The sequence below is a fragment of the Odocoileus virginianus genome, chromosome 29 (genome assembly GCF_023699985.2).
Source record: "Odocoileus virginianus isolate 20LAN1187 ecotype Illinois chromosome 29, Ovbor_1.2, whole genome shotgun sequence".
NCBI lineage: Eukaryota > Metazoa > Chordata > Mammalia > Artiodactyla > Cervidae > Odocoileus > Odocoileus virginianus.
This window is the reverse complement of record NC_069702.1, coordinates 31,696,451-31,715,853: the sequence shown is the minus strand read 5'-3', so window position 1 is coordinate 31,715,853 and position 19,403 is coordinate 31,696,451. Positions and strand designations below refer to the sequence as shown.

The window sequence follows — 19,403 nt, the reverse complement described above, 5'->3', positions numbered from 1 at the left end:
AAATAGGAATCAAAGAAAAGTTATCCCATTGAAATACTTTTGTGCATGGAGCACAGGTTAAAAACACCTGCACAAAGATTTTGAATAGCCCTTTAGGTAATATATTTTAAAAAACATGCCTGAGAACATATCTAAATATGTTCTCTAAAAACAGTTCCATGAACAAAGCCAAACTGACGTATGTTTTATAAACACATATCTACTAAAGCCCTTAGATTGTATCTCATATATTTTTGCTTTTAAATCCACACTCAGAATTGTTATAAGTTTATGAGTAAAAATACGCATGATAAAGAGACAAGGAAGAAGAATGATTTTGTTGTGACTTATCTATATATTCCTGTGTCATCTAGCAGAACTGTATATTCTTGGTATCAATATACACACCTTTAAAGTTAACTTTGTGTATTTTAGCACTTTACAAATTTTGAGTCCAGCCTAATTCAGTTGTGGAGTTAGGTCATTGATTGGCTAATTAAAGGTATGAGTTTAGTAAAAAGAAGATGTGAATGAAAAAAAGTAGAAGGAATTCAATTAATGAAGACAGAATTGGAAAATAATATAGAATGTGGAAAAAAAAACACACCACACCCTACAAAACTAAAAGACAAAGTATAAGGAGAGAAAAATAAGGAAAGTAAAGACCTACTGTTAGTTTAATTAGCAATTTACTTTCCACGGTTACACAAGGCCTGGAATGTGTGGAAATTACATTTCAACTTCAGTGTGGCAGTACATATCACATGTGAATAAAGTAATATTTTACCTGTTTAAAAAAATAAACAGTGGTTGAGTTTAAGTCCCTTATATAGTTTTCTTATTTAGTGGATACTAAAGGACCCTTTCATCCTATTCCCCTTTTCGTGGAATGTGTGGAAACAGGCCTGAATTAAAAGAGGTGTTGTGCCAACATATTTTGGAAACTACACCATCTAATGCGAATATCAGTGGATGTTAGTTACACATTTACAGAGAGGTTTTCTTTTCCTTTTTCTAATACTCTTCTGCCTTTCCTCTATTACTCTTTTGACTTGTGGTAGTGAGACTGAGGTTTTTTAGAGTTCATTTTACCTACCAAATAATATTTTGCTTGTGCATTTGCTTGATCTCTCTTTTTTTTTAAAGTGATTTGTGAATTATGGATTTAGACAGATCAGAAGACAGAAAAAATCCATCATCTTAAAAGAGAGGATATATTATTTATAAAACATATCACTATAGATCTTTTCTTGATTGTATATTAAAACAATGTTGTTATTACTGCACTTAATTACCACAAACTCCATAGACCACATAGCTGACAGGAATGTTCTATCTCCCAGTCCAAATCTGAACCCCTCTGAAACTCCCTTTTATATGGAGGTACTTCACAACCTGTACCAGGTGAAGAATGGGATGAAGGAGAACTATAAGTCTTGTCAAGTTGAAGGAGTGGACAGTGGGTTGGTTGCTGAATACTTCAAACATCAGAATGCTTTTGAAGCCAAGGAAAAAATTAGATTCATTGCATTTTTTCTTAACCCACAGGAGGAAAAACTGATCATATGAGCAGGGGAAATACTATCTGTGCTTTATGTATTTATTATCTTAGCATAAGATTGTAATTGTTGCTAAGCCCCTTTGCAGTAAAAGGTCTGTGTTTCTCAGTGTTAATTTTTGGCATTTGTTTGCCTTAGGCCGTGGCTATTTTAAATATTTATATATTATTATACAAGAATAAAGTGACTAAAAAAATCCATATAATGTGTTATAGGAGTTCAGAAAGCAAAGAGATTAATTCAGAAATGCGTGATTAAGTGAAAATATTTCATTATTTTTCCTGAAAAAAATCTTTTCCTTGTAATTGAGTTTCTGTGATTTCTAAAAGAAGAAGCATAACATTACCTTAAACTCTGCTTTATTTATGTGTAAATATGTCACAATATGCTTTGTGTTTCTCATTCTCAAAAAGGGAAATTCATCACTTTGCGTTTCTTTGACTTTCTATGCAGTCTAACAATTATAGAGAGAAATATCCATATATAAGTGGATCAAAGCATGGATTTAAAAAAGCAAAGAGAAAGAAGAAGTGATTTACTGGATCTGACACCCTGTTTACCATGTCAGGATCAAACCAATACCAAATTCCAAGTACATAATAGGGCGTCCAGCAGACAGTAAACGAAGTGGCAAATGCAACCGTCATCTTTAGGGTTCTCTGCCGAGCTCGTGGTATATTGTTCTTGGACTGATTCAGTTGTAGTTCTTTCAAACAGAGAAAATAGAAGGTGTTTTTAATGATCAGTTTTATTACAAAGCCAAAATAGAGAAAAAGGAGGAGAGAGTAGTAATTCAACCTGATGAATATAATGGAGGCAAATTGCTAGTATTTTTAACAATGACAATGGGCTTCCCTGGTGGCTTAGAGGGTAAAGCGTCTGTCTGCAATGCAGGAGGCCTGGGTTCGATCCCTGGGTCGGGAAGATCCCCTGGAGAAGGAAATGGCAGCCCACTCCAGTACTCTTGCCTGGAAAATCCCATGGACGGAGCAGCCTCGTAGGCTACAGTCCATGGGGTCACAAAGAGTTGGACACGACTGAGTGACGACACGACACATGCTTGCAAAGCATGTTTATATTTCAAGTTTTCCACTCTGCTACATAATAAATAGAAATATTAAAGATAGTAATGCTCTTAAAATTAATTTTCCATCAAACTAATAAGGATTTGAAATATGAGGTTTCTCAAATTCTTCAATTTACTCAAATTCTTCAAATATAAATTTAAGAGAGTAGACTGAGGTTGAACTGAATTTAATTCTCTCCTTTTTGGTGGTTATGCCAACATAGCAACACTTATTTTATAAATTTATAACTTTTCACCTTTCCTGACTGACAAAGCAGGAAGCCCTGTTGCCATCATAGGAGGTGATGTAAGCTTGGTACAGGCAAGAAACACGTGCACTGGATTGGTGTCAGAATCCTAGTTGGCATTAAGGACATTTAAGGAATAATACACGATGGAGGAGTTGAAGGACATTAGCTCCCCTCCTCTTATAGAAACACCAAAATCAAAACTAACTGCTGAACAGCCATCAACAACAACAACAAAAAAAAAACCACTGGAACCTACCAAAGAAGATATGCTACATCCAAAGATAAAGAAGGAGACACAATGAGATGGTATGAGGGGTACTGCTGCTGCTGCTAAGTCGCTTCAGTCGTGTCTGACTCTGTGCGACCCCATAGACAGCAGCCCACCAGGCTCCCCCGTCCCTGGAATTCTCCAGGCAAGAACACTGGAGTGGGTTACTATTTCCTTCTCCAATGCATGAAGGTGAAAAGTGAAAGTGAAGTCGCTCAGTCATGTCTGACTCTTCGCGATCCCATGGACTGCAGCCCACCAGGCTCCTCCGTCCATGGGATTTTCCAGGCAAGAGTACTGGAGTGAGGTGCCATTGCCTTCTCCAGGAGGGGTGTGATAGTGATAAAATAGAATTCCATACACACCAGGTGGGTAACCCACAAACTGTAAAATAATAATTAGACCATAGAAATTCTCCCACAGGAGTGAACGTTCTGAGTCCCGCATCAAGCTCCCCAGCCTGGGGGTCTGGCAATAGGAGGAGCCCCCAGAGAATCTGTCCTTGAAGATCAGCAGGGTTTGATCTTAGGAGTTAAACAGGACTGGAGGAAACAGAAACTCCTCTATTGGAGGGCACACACAAAGTCTCGTGAATACTAGGACCCAGGTTAAAAATGGGGACCTCATAAGACACTGAGTTATGTTTGCCTGCTAGTATTGGAGGGTCTCCTGAGGAGGCAGAGGGTGGTTGTGACTCACTGTCAGGACAGGGACACTGACTGTGGTAGTTCTGGGGAGTACTCATTGGTGCTCATTAGTCCAATTAGTACAATGAGTCCAAGGACTCATTAGTCCTCTGGAAGGCTGCCATTTTCACACACTAGACTCATGAACTAACTTATGTGATTGAATGTGTGAAGGCACACTCATATCTTTGAAAGTTCACAACTTGGTTTGTATATAGAGGATTTACTGTGTTTAAAGTGATGAAAGAACCCATAACCAAAAGTACTCTGCTCAGCAAGGCTCTCATTCAGATTCGATGGAGAAATCAAAAGCTTCACAGACAAGCAAAAGCTAGGTGAATTCAGCAACACAAGACCAGCTTTGGAGCAGATGCTAAAAGAAGTTCTCCAGGGGGAGAAGAAAAGGTCACAACTAGAAATAATAAAATTATGAATGGAAATGCTTACTGGTGAAGGCAAACATACAGTAAAGGTAGGAAATCATCTGTAGACGAATACAATATCAAAACCATTAACTGTGAGGAGAGCATAAATGCAAGATACTGGAAAGGCATTTGAAATTAAAAGACCTGCAACTTAAAACAGTCTTGTTTTTTATATAGGCTGCTATATCAGAACCTCATGGTAACCACAAACCAAAAATTTACAATAGATAACACACACAAAAAAGAAAAAGGAATCCAAACACAATACTAAAGTGAGTCTTAAATCAGTCCTAAATATCCATTGGAAGGACTGATGCAGAAACTGAAGTTCCAATATTTTGGCCACCTGATGTGAAGAACTGACTCATTGAAAAAAAACCCTGACACTGGGAAAGATTGAAGACAGGAGAAGCATTGGATGAGATGAGATGAGATGAGATGGTTGGATGGCATCACCAACACGATGGACATGAATTTGAGCAAGCTCCAGGAGTTGGTGATGAACAGGGAAGCCTGATGTGCTGCAGTCCATGGGGTCCCAAAGAGTCGGACATGACTGAGTGACTGAACTGAACTGAAAGTCATCAATCACAAGAGAAGACAACAAAATAGGAAGGGAAGGAAAAAATTTACAAAAACAATCCCCCCAAAATGAACAAAATGGCAATAGGAACATTCATGTCTATAATTATCTTAAGTGTAAACAGATTAAACAGTCCAACCAAAAGACATAGACTGGCTGAGTGGATACCAAAACAAGACCCATATATATGCTGTCTACAAGAGACACACTTCAGATCTAGGGATACATACAGATGACAAGAGTCAGATAAGACTTGGCAACCACCACCACAGACTGAACGTGAGGGGATGGAAAAAGGTATTCATTCAAAAAGTAGATAAGCAACAAGGGATTATTGTATAGCACAGGGAACTCTACTCTGTTCTAAAATAACCTAAATGGGAAAAGAATGCGAAAAAAAAACACATGTATATGTATAACTGAATCATTTTGCTGTACATCAGGATTTAATACCATATTGCTAATCAACTATACTCCAATATAAAATTTTAAAAATTCATACATTTGTTTTTGAGAATACAACAGGTTCTTGGAGCAAAAATGGTACGATCATGTGCGTGGAGTGAAAGATCTAATAGTCAATTGCATGTTCCATAATATTTAGCACACTCAACACACACACCAAAATGTGCATAGTGTGTGGATACACCATGTGGATACAGAAGATTTGAATGTGATACAGAACAGCTTAACTTTAACAAGTATATTGGCAACTATATTATGAGTTGTACTTTGCTATATTTTAGGCATCAGGTGTTTGATAGAGTATCATGATGAACCAACAGGAACAATTTGCCCATGCTTCTGCTGGTAAATGAAGTAATTGTCCTTTTAGCTTTAATTCCATGCTGTAAATTTATAATATGGGGAGATATTAAATTACCTCATCTCTAAATTGGGGATAATAAAAGTATTGCCTCATGGGGTGATTCTGAATATTGAAAGAGCTAATTAATGTATGTAAGTTGCTCATAATAGTTTCATAACACTATTACAATACAATATAATACTATTACAGGTAAAATAGTATCTGGCATAGCAAGTGCCACTCAAATTCTCTGGTTGAGTATTGCCATTAACAACTGTCCACCCACAATTAATCTGAGGAATACATACTGTGGGGATCCTGATGAAGGACACTTGTCAGGGTGAAGATGATTTTTGCATTGCAGATCACCATGATGAGAAGAGGGATGATGAAGAGGCAGCTGAAGGTGAAAAAGTTATAAAAGGCTTGATGCCACCACTGTGGAAAACTGCAGTGTGTTACACATTGAGAGAAACCTTCAGTCTGTCCAGAGTCATCTGTTAAATGGATCATCCCAAAAATGTATAACTGTAGGAGAAAATTTAAAAAAATTAAAAAGGGAAGTTGCTTATTTTCAAACAATATTTGCAAGTTTTCTCAGAAGTTTTCTCTTCTGTGTTGTACTAATCTTCTAACATGTTGTTGCCCAAAGCAACTGCTAAGCTTCTTGACGTTTGGCTTTTGGCTTCTCTACAAAAATTTGTAAGTGGATCTTTACTTAAAATATGTTTGAGTAATGTGAATGGATCTGTAGGATTTTGAATTTCTTCGGAAATTATTTCAGCCTTGCAGAACAATCTCCAACCAAAGATTTAAACCTCCTCTGTATTTCAATTTCAGATGCTATTATGATGAGTAAAATTTTTGCAAGTGATTTTATTGTTAAATCTGCAGCACAAAAAAACTGTCTGGCATTTAGAATATGCCCTCAAAAGAAATATTTAAATTTTATTTTTGAAACATAAGATCTCATTAAAATGGTCAGAAACATGTACAGACAGTTCATTAAAAAAAGGGTATAACAGTGACCCTTGAGCATATAAAAACATATTTTCAACCTCACTTATGATAAGAGCAGTGTCAATCAATTAAAGCTACACTGATATGCCATTTCCCACTATCACGCTTGGAAAAATTAAAAAAAAACAGTAACACACTCTCATGGCAAGGCTATAGGGAAACAGAGACTCTCATACTTTGTTAATGGGCATGCAAATTGGTACATCATTAAGGAGAGGAATTTGGCAATAATCAGTATACATTTGTACTTACCTTTGACTCAGCAATCTGACATTCAGGAGTTTACCATGAAGATACACCCCTACTTCCATGTATGAAAATACATATGCACAGGATTATTCACTGAGGCATTGTTTATAAGTGAAAAACATTGAAAATAATCTAAATACCAATTCATAGAACAGCAGCTGAATAAACTATGGTGGACCACACAATGGAGTCCTGTACAGTACTAAAAAAAGAGGAAGGGAAATTTCTATCTGAAGGTGTGTGTGTGTATGTACATACATTTATTCTAGCTCTGTGTGGAGAGAGGTTAAGTCACCTAAGACTTACATCTAAGACATCTACAATGTCATCTAAGTAGCAGTGAGCATACCCTGCTCTCCAACACCCCTATTTATTTTTAGTATCATTCTCTACCAAAAGGAATCAGAGCTCATTGGCGAAGTGCGTAATCCCAAGGCTGGGGCAATCAAAGCACAATAAGTCGTTGGAACAGATGCTGTGCCAAAAAGTCTGGAAATGCCCAGAGAATGATGGAGCATGTGAAAAATTTCAGGTACCAGCTTAAAAGAGCTCCCATTGGCCAAATCTGGGATAGTTTAAGCATGAAAACAAACAAACAAACCCTGATAGAAAAGAATAAGAGTTCAAATAAAGAAAGAAACCATGACTCCATGCTGATGTAAATGACAAAACAACAATAAGAAATACATGGGGAAAGGGAAAAGCTCTTTACTATAGAAAGTAAGAAACAGTGGAAGTAGTGATTACCATTTTGTAATCACTGTAATAGTAATTGATTCAGGCAAGAATCACCAATGGTAAAAATATGGGTGTAAGTTTGAGGAAAGTAGTTTATTTATGTCATCTCAAAGTATTTATCTGTAGAATGCATTGCATTATAAACAGTAAAATAATAACTTTACAGTAGAGAAATAACCAAATAATTAAGCTAACATTGTCAAGAATGGGACAGATTGACAGCATCTGCTTCCTTCTAGAAAGCATTGAGAAGAATTTAGAGTCACCTCTTTGATGATTTTGTTAAAAATCAAATCAGTCAATCCTAAAGGATATCAATCCTGAGTATTCGTTGGAAGGACTGATGCTGAAGCTGAAGCTCCAATACTTGGGTTACCTGATGGGAAGAACTGACTCATTAGAAAAGATCCTGATGCTGGGAAAGATTGAAGGCAGGAGGAGAAGGGGACGACAGAGGATGAGATGATTGGATGGAATCACCGACTCAATGGACATGAGTTTGAGCAAGCTCTGGGAGTTGGTGAAGGACAGAGAAGCCTGGTGCGCTGTATTCCATGGGGTCTCAAAGAGTCGGACACGACTGAGCAACTGAACAACAACGATGTAGACAAAGAATGCCACCTACAATATCAGTAAACAAAGGATGTTGTGTTCATCAAGCTATTAGCCACTGCATTTACCCTCAGGAGTGCTCCCTAAGGAGTGGATTTGGGATGGAGAAAAGTAGAAACGTGGCCCTAGATAGTTGAGGTGATGTATCAAAGGAATGATTTAAATAAGCCCAAACTCTTGCATCTTCCTGTCCTAAGAAAAGCACTACATTCATTAACCTGAGATGTATGGTTTTTCTTTAATTAGTGATAATCTTCTGATGTTCTGACTACAGGTTTTTGCTGCAAAGAAGCCTCCTATTAAAAAATCCTGGCTCCTCCGTTGCCTCTTATGAATTGGGAGCAATCTGAGAGACTGTCTTCCAGGCTTAAGTTCTCAAAAGTCTACTGAATAAAACATATTTCTCAACTTTTACGTCATAATTTTTTTTTTCAGTTGAAAAGTGCACAACCTGAATCTACCCCCAAGAAAATATCAGACAAACTCAAATTGAGGGGCATTCTACAAAATAACTGGTCTGCACTCTTCAAAAATGTCAGTGTCATGAGATACAAAGAAAGACCAAGAAACTGTTCTAGTTTAAAGGAGACTAAAGAGACAACGGGGCTTCCCAGGTGGCTCAGTGGTAAAGGATCTGCCTGTCAATGCAGAAGACACAAGTTTGATCCCTGGGTTGGGAAGACCCCCTGGAGTAGGAAATGGCTACCCACTCCAGTATTCTGCCTGGAAAATTCCATGGATAGAAGACCTGACAGGCTATAGTCCATGGGGTGAGAAAGAGTTGGACACGACTGAACATGCAAGCAAAGAGACAAGGTGACTGAACCTCCTGCATAATCTTGAATTTTCTTTCATTAAAGGGGATATTATTGAGACAGCTGAGATATGAATGGGGCATATAGATTAAATAGTAGTACTGTTCAGTTCAGTTCAGTCACTCACTTGTGTCTGACTCTTTGCAGCCCCATGGACTGCAGCACGCCAGGCTTCCCTGTCCATCACCAACTCCTGGAGCTTGCTCAAACTCATGTTCATAGAGTCAGTGATGCCATCCAACCATCTTATCCTCTGTCGTCCCCTTCTCCTCCTGCCTTCAATCTTTTCCCGCATCAGGGTCTTTTCCAAGGAGTTCTTCGCATCAGGTGGCCAAAGTATTGGAGCTTCAACTTCAGCATCATTCCTTCCAATGAATATTCAGGACTGATTTCCTTTAGGATTGACTGGTTTGATCTCCTTGCAGTCCAAGGGACTCTCAAGAGTCTTCTGCAACACCACAATTCAAAAGCATCAATTCTTTGGCACTCAGAAGTACTGTATTAATGTTAATTTTCCGATTTTGATACTTTATGTTGCACTTATGTGCCATAAAAAATACACTGAGGTATTGAGAGAGACGTCATGTCTGAATTTTTAAACAATCCGTAAAAACATGCATACAAGAGAGAGAATAAACAAATAAGCAAATATAGCAAAATGTTAATATTTGGGGAATCTGAGGGAAAAGAACCCTAGAAATATTTGTATGAGTCTTGCAACCTTTCCCTAAGTGTGAAATTATATTAAAAAAAGAACTAGTTGAGTCAACAATTAAGGAAACAATGCAAGTGGTTTTCACAAACAAGTTGTAGTTGACATTTATTCATTCTTTCCCAATTTGTCAAGCACACTTCTTACCTCATAATTTCGAAAATTTTCCACTGAAAAACTTCATTTTACCTTGAAACATCATTAAAATGAAGAGATAAGAGTGCCCAAGAGCTTTAAAACTGATAACAAGTTAATTCAAGCAAAAATGTTTGCAAGATTTTTTTGAAGTTTTAAACAAGTGAGGGACAGAATTCATTTTATTTAGTTGTTTATTGAATAAGTAAACTTAAATTACATTTAGTTAATTTAATAAACTCAGAATTTCTTTCCTTTTGGGGGGTGGCAGAGTGAAAAGAGTATACCTTAAGCAAATAGTTTTTCCTCTTTGCTTGTAGAGTAGAAAAACTTTAATAAATATAAAATATAATGAACAAGATAAATACAGATATAATAAGATCTAAGTACGTATAATATAAAATAAAAGCCTATTTCTTTTATTTGTAATTAGAATACTGATTTTCAGTTTCTGATCTTTTCAGCTTCAAGGGCAAACAAGAATTTTTAAGTTAATCCACTAGAGGGCGCCCAATGATCATGCTGCTGCCGCTAAATCGCTTCAGTCGTGTCTGACTCTGTGCGACCCCATAGACGGCAGCCCACCAGGCTCCCCCGTCCCTGGGATTCTCCAGGCAAGGATACTGGAGTGGGTTGCCATTTCCTTCTCCAATGCATGAAAGTGAAAAGTGAAAGTGAAGTCGCTCAGTCGTGTCTGACTCTTAGCGACCCCATGGACTGCAGCCCACCAGGCTCCTCCGTCCATGGGATTTTCCAGGCAAGAGCACTGGAGTGGGGTGCCATTGCCTTCTCCGAATGATCATATTATCGATCTTAAAGTCAAGAAAAGCAAGTTCAGCTAATTCTATTTTATGATCCAGGTTAGTTTTTTCCATGTTACAAAGTGACCCTTTCAGTTTTCCATACTTCTTTGCAAACTGACCTTATATAAAGTTGAGTTTTGAATTTGACCTAACAGGTGTTGTAAATTGAGATCTTTGGAAGGGATTTTTCACATAGACCCTGAGAGTCTTCTAATTCTTAAAAATCCTTTTTTCTTTCCACCTCCCTAGTCAGCCTTGGAACCAGATAATCTGAATTTGATTTTCTGCTCTGCATTGGGTCACATTTTCACTTTAATAGTTCATATTTTTAAGTTATAATGATGAATCTTTCAATAAAAAGGATGTTATAGTACTATGATTTGAATTTGGTTTTCATCTTTATGTAATGAATGCTTGTTTTTAAAGCAACTCCTTGGTCATAAAACTATACTAGGTACACTCTTTCATGAAAGATGAACTAAAAATATCATGCTATCAAAGAATTAAATATTTCTTAGGGGAGATACCCCATATATGTGACAACTGTAATACTCAATACACTGTGACAAGTTCTGAAGGAGAGTTATAGTGTTATGAAAATTCAGAATTTTACTCACCCACAAACTAATTTGTTTTAGGCTTCATTCAGTTTATTTTCAACTCCAAGACCATGTTCATTTGAATGATTAATATAGGGGATACACTTTACTTCCGGTGATTCTTTCATACTTGGATGTTATTTTTAAAATTTCTCTGTTTCTCCTCTCTCATGCCTGGCCCCAGTTCTCATCAGTGTTTCCTTTATTTTGCCCTAAACAATAGCAGTCTGTTCTCCACCTTTACAGTCCCTTGCAGATGTTATTCCTCTTAGCATATAATTTTTAACCTTTGCCTTACCCCATACTAGTGACACTATGACTTAATCCTTCCAAAGGTGATTATCTTTAGATGTTGTGCTTTAGGTTCCTCTTGGAATTCCCTGGTAAATGCAAAGTAGAAAACCCGGGTTCAATTCCTGGGTTGGGAAGATTCTCTAGAGAAGAAAATGTCTTCCCACTCCAGTATTCTTGCCTGGAGAATTCCATGGACAGAGGAACCTGGTGGGCTAGGGAGATATAAATAGTATTTATCTCTAGGGACTGTCATGACAATTAACAAGTGAATACTTGCAAAGCACCTAGAGTAATGCCTGGCTCACAGTTGGCACTATATAAATCATGGCCATGATTAAAATTTTTTTGAGGCACAGAATTTATAAATATATATTGCATATGTTTACATATTTATAAATTTATGCCATATTTTTCACTTAACTATTTATTCTCACCTTAAGATTTTCCTGCCTTTTCCTTCTCTAGCCTCTTACAGGAAAAAAGAGACAGTACTGCACATTGTGACATAATGATATGCATGCATGCTCAGTAGCTCAGTCGTGCCCAGCTCTTTGTGACCACATGGACTGTAGCCTACCAGGCTCTAATATTCATGTAATTTTCCAGGTGGGTTGGAAATCCTGGTGGTTAGGATTCTGGGCTTTCACTGCTGAGGCCCGAGTTCAGTCCTGCTAGGGGAACTGAGATCCTGCAAGGTGCGCAGCATGACCAGAGACAAACAAACAAAAAAACAAAAAGCAACACAGAAGCGTTTCACACAATTCCTGGCACATATTTGTGTACTGAATATTATTTATCAAAATCATCATCACCATTATTGTTATTTCCGCTACTAGTATGCTATTACTATGTTCCAGTAACATTTTTGGCATATTGTACACATGTAATGACTATTTATTGAATTTAAGCGGCTTGTGGGGCTTCCCAGGTGGCGCTAGTGGTAAAGAACCCTCCTGCCAATGCAGGAGACATAAGAGATGCCAGTTCGATCCCTGGGTCGGCAAGATCCCCTGGAGGAGGGCATGGCAACCCACTCCAGTATTCTGGCTTGGAGAATTCCATGGACAGGGGAGCCTGGCAAGCTACAGTCCATAGGGTCGCAAAGAGTCAGACACAACTGAAGGGACAGCATGGACAGAGCATGCACAAGCTGCCTGTCAAGTTCGGGAGAGCCTGCCAGCATTGTAAATTCTGTGTGTAACAGGCAAGCCTCCACATTTATTCAGATCACACATCTTCACACCAAAGCATAAAGGAATACTCATATACAACAGACCCTCCAAATCTGTGATTCCACATCTGCAGAGTCAACCAACTGCAGATGGAAAAATAGGAAATTTTTTTTAGAAAGTTCCAAAGAACAAGACTTGAACTTGGAAAGCTCCAGCAACTGTCTATATAATATTACATTGTATTTACAATTATTTGCAGAGCATTTACATTGTATTATGTATTATAAGTAATCTAGAGATGATTTAAAATATATAGGAGGGTGTACATAGGTTACAGGCAAATACTATACCGTATTTTTTAGAAGGGACTTGAGCATCTGGGAAATTTCTTATCTGAGGCCACCATGGTGGGGAAAGAGGATGTCTAGGAAACAATCCCCTGGGGATATCGAGGGTGACTGCATTTTCTCTGCAGGCCTGGGTTACCTACAGAATTAAAAAGCTGTCAACATATAAGTGTCCCTAGTAGCACAGAGAAACTAGTGATGTGCACTCTATCTGCAAATAATCTGCTGCTCTGGAATTCTTGTGGTCTTAGATGACTGTCATCAGAAACCTTGTATTTTTTAATTGGATATGGACACACCATATTCAGGAAATGTTTTCTCCTTAACATGCACCTGCTAGCCTAACCACAGTCAGTCTTAAGTCAGATATCCTTTCCAGTCCTGTTGGCTGTCTTGCCTTGCCTTCCTCTCCCTTCCTACTTTTCTTCCTTTCTTATCCTACTTTTAGAAACAATACCTCCAAGACTTGAATCATTATGCTCTGGCATACAAAACTTTTAGAGTGAGTAATACAGCTTAGTAACTAGGTAGGACATTGGCCAAATTTACTTATCAGTCAGAATAAATGTCATAATTTTGAGAAATCTGAAGCAATCTTTACATAAGCAATTTTGTTTGCTGTTTCTTAAATAATTATTTTATTTTCATACTCATATTTCCCTAAAACTTTGTTCTCCTGACTTCAAAAATCCTATTATGAAGGACATAATTAAGGTAGGAAAAGGGGAATGAATGGATAGTAATGCATTTTTAAGACTTTATACTTAAAGTCTTATATATGATTGTGTATATCTTACTCTTTATAGCACTTCTTACAATTGCCCTTTTAAACTTGGTTAAGTAATTTACTCAGATAGTTGGTAAGAGACAGCACTGAGATTTGAAACCAGCTTTGTTTAAATCCCACTGTCTTTCAGGCTTGCAGGGATATCTGAGGTCTTCAGAGGCTAGGACTGGAGCTGGTGAATGGTCAAAGAGAGGACTGGGGGGTCCCTTATCCCCATTTGACCAGAGCAACTCCACTTTTATCTGTTTCATTTATTGAAGCTCCATACAGATTCAATTACAAGCAAAAGTATAAAATTTTGGTCACAGTACACTGAAAGTTCTGAAAATATATCCCCAAATCATCACAGATCAGCAAGGTGGAAAAGCAAGGTGGTCAGTTTGAAAGTTGGTCATTCTGAACTCTAGCAAAATGTCATAAATTCTCAGGTTCCTGGGAACATGACAACTAGCTTGTTAGTTTTTTTTTCTTTTTCCAACCTAGCATGAATTAATCAAGTGATAGAATATCCATTATATACCAAAGGATGAATCCAATCTTAAAGGAAATCAATCCTGAATATTCGTTAGAAGGACTGATGCTGAAACTGAAACTCCAATACTTTGGCCACCTGATGGGAAGAGCTGACTCATTAGAAAAGACCTTGATGCTGGGAAAGATTGAGGGCAGGAGGAGAAGGGGACGACAGAGGATGAGATGGTTGGATGGCATCACCGACTCAATGGACATGAGTTTGAGCAAGCTCTGGGAGTTGGTGAAGGACAGGAAAGTCTGGTGTGCTGCAGTTCATGGGGTTGCAAAGATTCGGACACAACTGAGCCACTGAACGACAGCAACCAAAGGATGAAAATTAAAAGTCATCCTTTCGAACTCCTTTTAAATTAGCCACAACAGGATGTGCTTTTGTCAATGGGCTTTGTGGAGCGCGGTGAAACATGAGCTATACCCACTGTGTCACACAGCCTTCAAATCAAAAGCCTTTCCTGTCTCTTGTCTTCCCCATCACGCACACATAACATTAGTCACAGGGTTGAAGCCTCTTTTATTCAGAGACAAAGAGCAGAGAGCTATAATAAAAAGATAAACTGGACTTAACAAAAAGACAGGAGTTCAATAGGTCAAGTGGCATTGGGCAAACAATTAATCCTTTTAAGTGAATACTTTTCAAACTGCGGGTTGTACCCATTAGTTGGTTGTAATCTGTAATAAACAATGAAATGGAACAGAATAGAGTATTTATTTTATGAAAACTTTTCTCAATTATAGGTCTATGAGACATCAATTAAGTCTTTATGTAGTGTGTATTTCTTTCTTTCCATTTCTGTCAAGAAGGTTTGAAGGACATTGATTCTAAAGGCTCTCTTTGAATGGTCTTTTTTATGTGAAATGGGGATAATAGTGTAGCTTTTATGTACCTCACAGAGTCAGTGTAAATACCAAGTAAGATTATGAACGTGAGGTCTTTCAGGAAACTTCAGCAAAGTGCTTTATCAATGTAAAGTGCTGCTGAAAGCAAGGATGAGTCATTTGTTTTACAAAACAAAATAGCGTCAATTCTACCATATTCTGTGACCCATATGTAAATTTCCGTATGTACATCATTTTAATAATGTACAACATGATGGCCACAGTTAACACTGATGTATGATGTTTAGAAAACTTGTTAGAGTAAATCCTAAGAGTGCTCATCACAAGGAAAGAAAACTTTTTTCTTTTCTTTTCATTGTGTCAATATGAGATGATGTAAGAAGTTAGCTGAAACTATTGTGTTAATCATTTCACATTATGTGCAAATCAAGCTATCATGCTGTACACATTAAACCTACATGGTGATGTATACAGACTGTTTCTCAGAAAACTGAAAATAAACAAAAACAAAAAAAAAAATCACTTTAATCCTTGCATAAGGCTCATGAAAGTTATATGGCTTCCACATTGTTCTCAGAATTTCCCCCAGCTATCTTCTGTTATATACATCCATTCCACCTCCATTCATTGATTCATCTATCCAAACTTTGTTTTCATTTTAGTAAAAGGTGAAAGGTTTATTTGATCTGAAGAGGAACCAGAGTATCCAAACATTTTAAATTTATATTTTTGTTGGGTGTCTCATTAGGTATTTTGAATATGAATTAAATTGAACACAACAGTTGTCACTATTGTAGCAGCATATATCATAATGGCAAAGACAAACAAGTACATAATTACAGTGTTTTCTGACAAAGAAACAGTGCGCCATGAGGTCAAAGGAAAGGCAGCAACCATGAAATCTAATTTCCTGCTATTGTCAGTCTGTCACTTCAGCCAAACAGGTCTCCTTTGAAAATTAATCACTTTACAACTTTTGCTGAAAAATACATGTGATCCTTGGCTTATTTTTTCCATTCAAATACATTCATCTTTAAAAACTCAGTTTATCCTACTTTTACCCTTTTACCCTTCCTTCACCATTTTAACTCTAATAATTCATCTCTCTCTCTTCTTACACTGGTAATAGGCTTGAAAACTTTTTTGTACATAGTTGTATTCATTTTGTATAGGTTTCATTTCTATAACTGAATGACATTTTCTGTCTGTCTCATCAGTACCTGGTTCAATGTTAGGAATCCAACCTGTGTTTATCTTCTCTAAGAAAATTGAACAATACACAAATACACATCACTCATAGTTCAAAGAAATAAAGTGGAAAATTTCAGAGCATAAACCTTTGCTAAGTAACCTCATTTAAGTGACATATTTGCTAAATTAATTCTTGTATATGCAGTCACTGTGAGAATAATTTTAATATACTTTTCTCAGGGAAATCAAAGCATTTTGTTTTTTTCTGCCATAAAACACACACTGATATACAAAAAATGTTAAGTGAGGAATTGGGAAAACATAGTTATCTAACTTTCTAGTGTCTTGAACTATTTAGTGCATCCTGTGTGGCAGCTCTTGTTTATTTGTTTGTTTGTTTGTTTTTATGCCAGCTGGCTAGTTTAGAATCTCTAGATAAATTTCTATTTTTAGTGACAAGTTTTTGGAGGATCATGGTAAACTCCGACTTCTTGACACATCCCTGTACCATGGATTCATCACAGGGTACATTCACACACATAGAGACAACTTGTTCATCTTTGCCATTTTCAAGAATGTGTCATCTTCTTCAGAGATTTGACTGTTGAAGAGGCAGATTCTGAAGATCCATCAACTGGGGTGCCTCTGAAGAAGACAGTCTGGAGGCCTACCTGCTTTCTGAAGGAGAGGGCCTTGCCTGCACCAACAGTAGTAGAGTTTTGCTAACAGCCTGTTACAGTCTCATCTACCTCCAGAAAAAGCTCAAGTCAACCTCAGGGAAATGTTCAAATATCCAAAAGTCTAAGATGCCCCACATTTCCTCTTTATTCAATCCCACCCAGCTGCAAACTGCAGAACATACTAACTAAGGCTAGTTCTCTCTATGCTGAAGTTTCAAATAAAACAAGTTATGCATACTTTCTACCTATGCAAATTTTATTGTTCCTAAAGATTCTCCCAATTTACCATGTCAACCAGAGTAAAAGAAAATGTAGATGGAAGAATCAAATGAGGATGAGTTCAAATTTGAGAATAGCTTCATTTTGAGGGAGCATTTACTGTGTATCAGAGAGTATGATAGAAAACTTAACAAATTATCCTTTTAATCATTACAAAGTGCATCAAGTAGACATTACCTCCATTTTATAAATGCAAGACCTGAAACCCAGAAAGGTTAAGACATTTGCCAAAGGTAACAGAGCAAAGTCATGATTAAATTCCACACTCTGACTTCCAGAGCCCAAGTTCCTAGAGATAATACAATACTACCTTTGATAACACTTTCATTCAGATGTAGATAGGAAATCTGTATCTCCATAAAAAGTTTGCAATATTGGTTTACCTGTGGTCCAGCAAAGATGCTACTGAGGAGCCAGGCCAAGCCAATCATGAACTGTCCAAGCTTGCTGTTGCTTTTCACTGCTAGAGGCCTGGTGATGGCCAGGGAGCGGTCCAGACTGATCACCACCATCATGAAGGCGGGGGCGTACATGGAGAAAAGCTTTAGATAGCTGAGGACTTTGCAAAGGAGCTCTCCAGCATACCATTGAACAGTAATGTTCCACATTCCATCCAGTGGCATGACAATCAGAGTCTCCAGCAGGTTGGCTAAAGTCAAATGTTTTAAAAGCACCTTCATTCTGGAGAGTTTTTTCCTGTTCTCTTTCCTTTGAGTCCAGTTCTGAAGTTTCAACAAGAACGAAGTGTTGAAAATTGTGGAGAGTAGAAAAAGGAAGAAAGTAACTGTCACTCGGATCTTCCCAGATAGCGTCAGGGTGGGGAGGCTGCCCAGTGTTAGTGGGATGCTGCTGTTGATGGCGGAACAGTGGTTTTCGTTCTGTTCAGGAGAGTCACCGTTTGCCATCCTTTATGGCTGAGACAGCTTCAAGACTCGTGTTCCTGGCACTTCTGATGTTTTATTGTAATTGCAGTTGGAGTCCTATTTTATTTCAGCCTTCTTTGTCTGGTAACGTCACAAGTTTATATTTATGTCAAATTTTGTCCCTGAGATACTTTGTATTTAAAGTGAAAGATCAAGGTGAACTTGTTTTGTTGGCTTGTAATCCAGCAGAGTGCTAAAGCAAAGCAGACAAACACTTTCTGAGGGCCAAATGTAACTGCAGTATCTTAGCAGATGACCTGGTTTTCACAACATTTTTCCTAAGTGAAGAAGGACGTTTGAAACTTAATTTTGTATTTAAAATTCACTTAGGATATTATTCAAGTAACTCTAGTGAAGATGTTTTCTAAAAAAAAAAAAAATGTTAAGTGTTCTGTTCAATAGATGCAAAATGAAAAAGAAGAAAATACTAAAAAAGAACTTGATCCAGTTAAGATTTGTAATTTAAAGTACACAAATTTTTAATTTCTCAAAAAATTTGTTTTCTTTTCGATCACACAATGCTGAGCATTGAAACACTAGATAAATATATTTATTCAGAACTGTCCTCTATGAAACATCAAACTAGTACCTAAACAGTTAGAATCAATTTGATCTAATACTGAGATGCATTCAAATTTATTAATCAATCTTAATGTTTAGATAAAATCATTAACTTCATGAATAATTTTTCTGTCATTGCTTTGATTTTATAATTGTCTAATTATTGTACTTGCTGTTTTTGCACATTATTTTACAGGGTAGCTAGGTATTAGAGGGAATACTGCATAAATGCTTTAACCACATCTATGCATGTTCATATATAATATACATCCCCTTATATTGTAATTGGATCATTTCACATTACGGCCATTTAGAAACTTCTCTGTGGTGTTGCTGTATCTTACACAGTGAGTGCTTGATGATCTTGTGTCCTACTACTGGTAGGACTTAGACTGGAATTTATTAAATCACCAGGTTGATTTGTCTTATTTTCAGAAGGTTTTCTTCTGTAGCAGCCAAAGAAAGAATAATATTAAAAGTAAGGGTGGCTATT

The 19,403-nt window shown here is 37.2% G+C and overlaps 1 protein-coding gene across 2 annotated transcripts; it reads right to left on the bottom strand.

The window, feature by feature from the left end:
- Positions 1 to 1,979: 1,979 nt before the first annotated feature.
- Positions 1,980 to 18,339, bottom strand: GNRHR (gonadotropin releasing hormone receptor). 2 transcript variants are annotated; one of them, XM_070458008.1, is made up of 3 exons: positions 17,810 to 18,339; positions 5,934 to 6,153; positions 1,980 to 2,244 (listed from the first exon to the last, which is right to left on the bottom strand). In XM_070458008.1, the coding sequence occupies exons 1-3, from the start codon at positions 18,329 to 18,331 to the stop codon at positions 2,000 to 2,002; spliced, it is 987 nt and encodes a 328-aa protein (XP_070314109.1). In that variant the 5' UTR covers positions 18,332 to 18,339; the 3' UTR covers positions 1,980 to 1,999. The 2 variants fall into 2 exon arrangements, with proteins under 2 accessions (XP_070314109.1, XP_020769744.2); XM_020914085.2 differs by having other exon boundaries at positions 2,038 to 2,244; positions 5,934 to 6,025.
- Positions 18,340 to 19,403: the final 1,064 nt, after the last annotated feature.